The 2,841-nt window shown below is 35.1% G+C and overlaps 1 protein-coding gene across 1 annotated transcript; it reads left to right on the top strand.

Annotated features, from left to right (window-relative positions):
- The first annotated feature begins 202 nt into the window (after nt 1-202).
- On the top strand, nt 203-2,618 carry LOC126891069 (52 kDa repressor of the inhibitor of the protein kinase-like). Its single transcript, XM_050660247.1, has 2 exons — nt 203-557; nt 1,699-2,618. Exons 1-2 carry the CDS (start codon nt 203-205, stop codon nt 2,616-2,618), a joined length of 1,275 nt encoding a protein of 424 aa, XP_050516204.1.
- Nucleotides 2,619-2,841: the final 223 nt, after the last annotated feature.

Here is a 2,841-nt window from a genome sequence, read left to right as displayed (position 1 = left end):
TTACAGCGAACAGTATTTGATTTGTGTAGTTTCGTTAACATTTCTATACTAATCAAATAAAAACTTCTATGCCACATTGCCACGTCAGATTTACCTTTTTTTACAGTTTTTTCGACAATCTATAATTTTTTTATTATTCAGCTTCGGCTGCTTCGGCATTACGCTCGGTAAAACGTCTGCATTTTTTTATTACAGCAAAAATATGAAGCGACTTCAGCAGACTTCTATTGACAGTTTTATCGGGACCGTCAACAAAAAAAGTAAGTCAAGTGTTATCAATGAAAGTAGTATTCCAGAATCAACAAGTAATGATCCACCTTCAGCACCACCTTGTAGTTCGACCTTTAACATTGATACACCTAAATTGGCTGAACCTGAGGCTGAGCTTGAGTCTTCGTTAAAGAAAAACGATTATAGTTTACTGGATATTGGAAATTTTATAGACAGTGCTTCTTCAGATGATTTTTTAAAATTAGAAGCTTTGACCAACTGTTGGACTCCCCCGGAAAATTATGTATTTCCCCTTTCTGAAAAGAGACACCTATCTTTTCAAAGAAGTTGGTTAAAACTTTATAGTTGGTTGACATATTCTGAAAAAGTAGAAGGTGCTTTATGTAAAGTTTGTGTTTTATTTGGTCAACGCGTGGGTGGAAAAGGCAGGCAAGACCTTGGAACTTTAGCGGGTAAACCGTTTTCTAACTGGAAAAAAGCGAAGGAGACTTATGAGGCACATCAGACAAAGGATTACCATAAAAACGCAGCAGTTAAAGCTGAAAATTTTACGTCTGTAATGAAAGGAAGGGCCACAGATATTGTCAACATGCTGGACTCAAAGCGGGAACAACAAGCAAAAGAAAATCGTAAAAAACTTAAACCTATAGTTGAAACAATTTTGTTGTGTGGACGGCAAGAACTGGCTTTACGAGGTACAAATGATGCTGGTCCCATTGAGCTGGAGGAGGCTGAACATAATGATGGAAATTTTAGGTCTCTGTTAATATATAGGGCAAAAAGTGGCGGTCATTCTTTTAAACCATCTACAGTCACAGTCTTGTGGTTCTAGGAGTATGTACACAAGTCCCACCATTCAAAATGAACTGATTCAAATATGTGGTGACTTAGTCCAACACGAAATCTTATCACGAATAAAATTGGCTGGGTATTTTTCAATTTTAGTCGATGAAACCCAGGACATATCTCGAAAGCAACAGCTTTCATTGTGCGTTAGATATGTGGACAGCAGAAAAGAAGTAGTTAGGGAAGATTTTTTATGTTTTGTCATAGTTAATGATGTAACAGCAGTGGGTTTAACCAATACCATTTTGTCTATTTTAAAAAAATTTGACTTAAATTTAGATTGTCTTGTAGGTCAAGGATATGACGGTGCCGCCGTCATGAGTGGCCAGTACAAAGGGGTACGAAGCCTTATTTCTGAAAAGTATCCACGAGCACAATTTGTTCATTGTAGTGCTCATACATTAAATTTAGTCATTGCACATTCATGTGAAATTCCGATGATTAGAAATTGTATAGGAACCGTCAAATCCGTTGTAAATTTTTTTAAAATATCATCGTTGCGAACAGATGTATTAGACGGTATTATAAAAAATCGATGTAAGAGCAAACACCACAAAACTTTACTTGGTCTGTGCGAAACACGCTGGATCGAAAAACATGAATCGATTGCTCGATTTGTAGAGCTCTATGAATACATAGTTGAAGCTCTTGAGGTTCTTCAAGAGAAACCTAACAGAGAGACTTCAGTTCAGGCTTTACAACTATCTTCCACTATTATGAATTCAGAATTTATTATCACTCTTTTAACACTGAATAACTTATTCTCTTTTACCGTAAACTTAACAAAAAATCTTCAGAAAATTAATGTAGATTTGGTAGCGTGTGTTGAATACGTCGATTTATTAGTACAGTCGATCCAGTCATCTAGAGACACTTGCGACAGATCTTTTAATAATATTTATAAAGAAGTAGAAAAGCTTGTTTTGAATATTGGTGGCCAGATTGCAAAACCAAGAACTGTAAGTCGTCAAACTCAGCGTGGAAACATTCCGGCTGAAGATGCTGAGCAATACTATCTTAGAAATCTGTATATTCCATTTATCGATCACATTTTAGTTGAACTAAAAGATCGTTTTTCTGAACATCACAAATTAATTTCCGACTTGCAGTTACTTATACCAGAAAAATGTGTAATCGCTAAAGCTAAACTCGAAACTTTTAAACAAATTTGTGAATTATATGACAAAAATTTTTGTTCATTCTCGGCAGAATTTCATGTGTGGCAGAACAAGTGGATTAATGCCAATTGTAATAATGATAATCTCCCGAGAACTGCCATTGAGGCTTTTCTTAATGCAGATGGCTCGTTTTTCCCCAATATTAAGGACCTACTACAAATACTGGCAACTTTGCCTTGCTCTACGGCAACTCCAGAAAGGACATTTTCAACGCTAAGACGTTTAAAATCTTGGTTAAGAAATTCCACCCTTAATGAAAGATTAAACGAATTAGCACTAATGTCGGTACATAGAGATATTCGAATAAGTTCTGAAAACGTAATAGAAAGATTTTGTCTTAAAAACCGCAACATACCTTTATAATTAATAAATAAATAAATAAATAACAATTTCTTTTATTCAAGTAAGTATACCTGTTACATATCTACTGTTTTAAAATAAAAAATGGTCTGAAGCGAAGAGGTTTCCTCTCTGAACTAGTTCTTGAACAAAATGCATTGCTAAAACATTGTGGACAGTTGCAGATAAGTTTTGTAAACTTGCTTAACGATTCTTGGTTTAATTGATGAAAAAAATTGGGCGTGGC

The sequence above is a fragment of the Diabrotica virgifera genome, chromosome 9 (assembly GCF_917563875.1).
Source record: "Diabrotica virgifera virgifera chromosome 9, PGI_DIABVI_V3a".
In the NCBI taxonomy this organism is placed as follows: domain Eukaryota; kingdom Metazoa; phylum Arthropoda; class Insecta; order Coleoptera; family Chrysomelidae; genus Diabrotica; species Diabrotica virgifera.
Note: the sequence above shows the minus strand (reverse complement) of the source record. Positions and strands in the feature narration are given on the sequence as shown.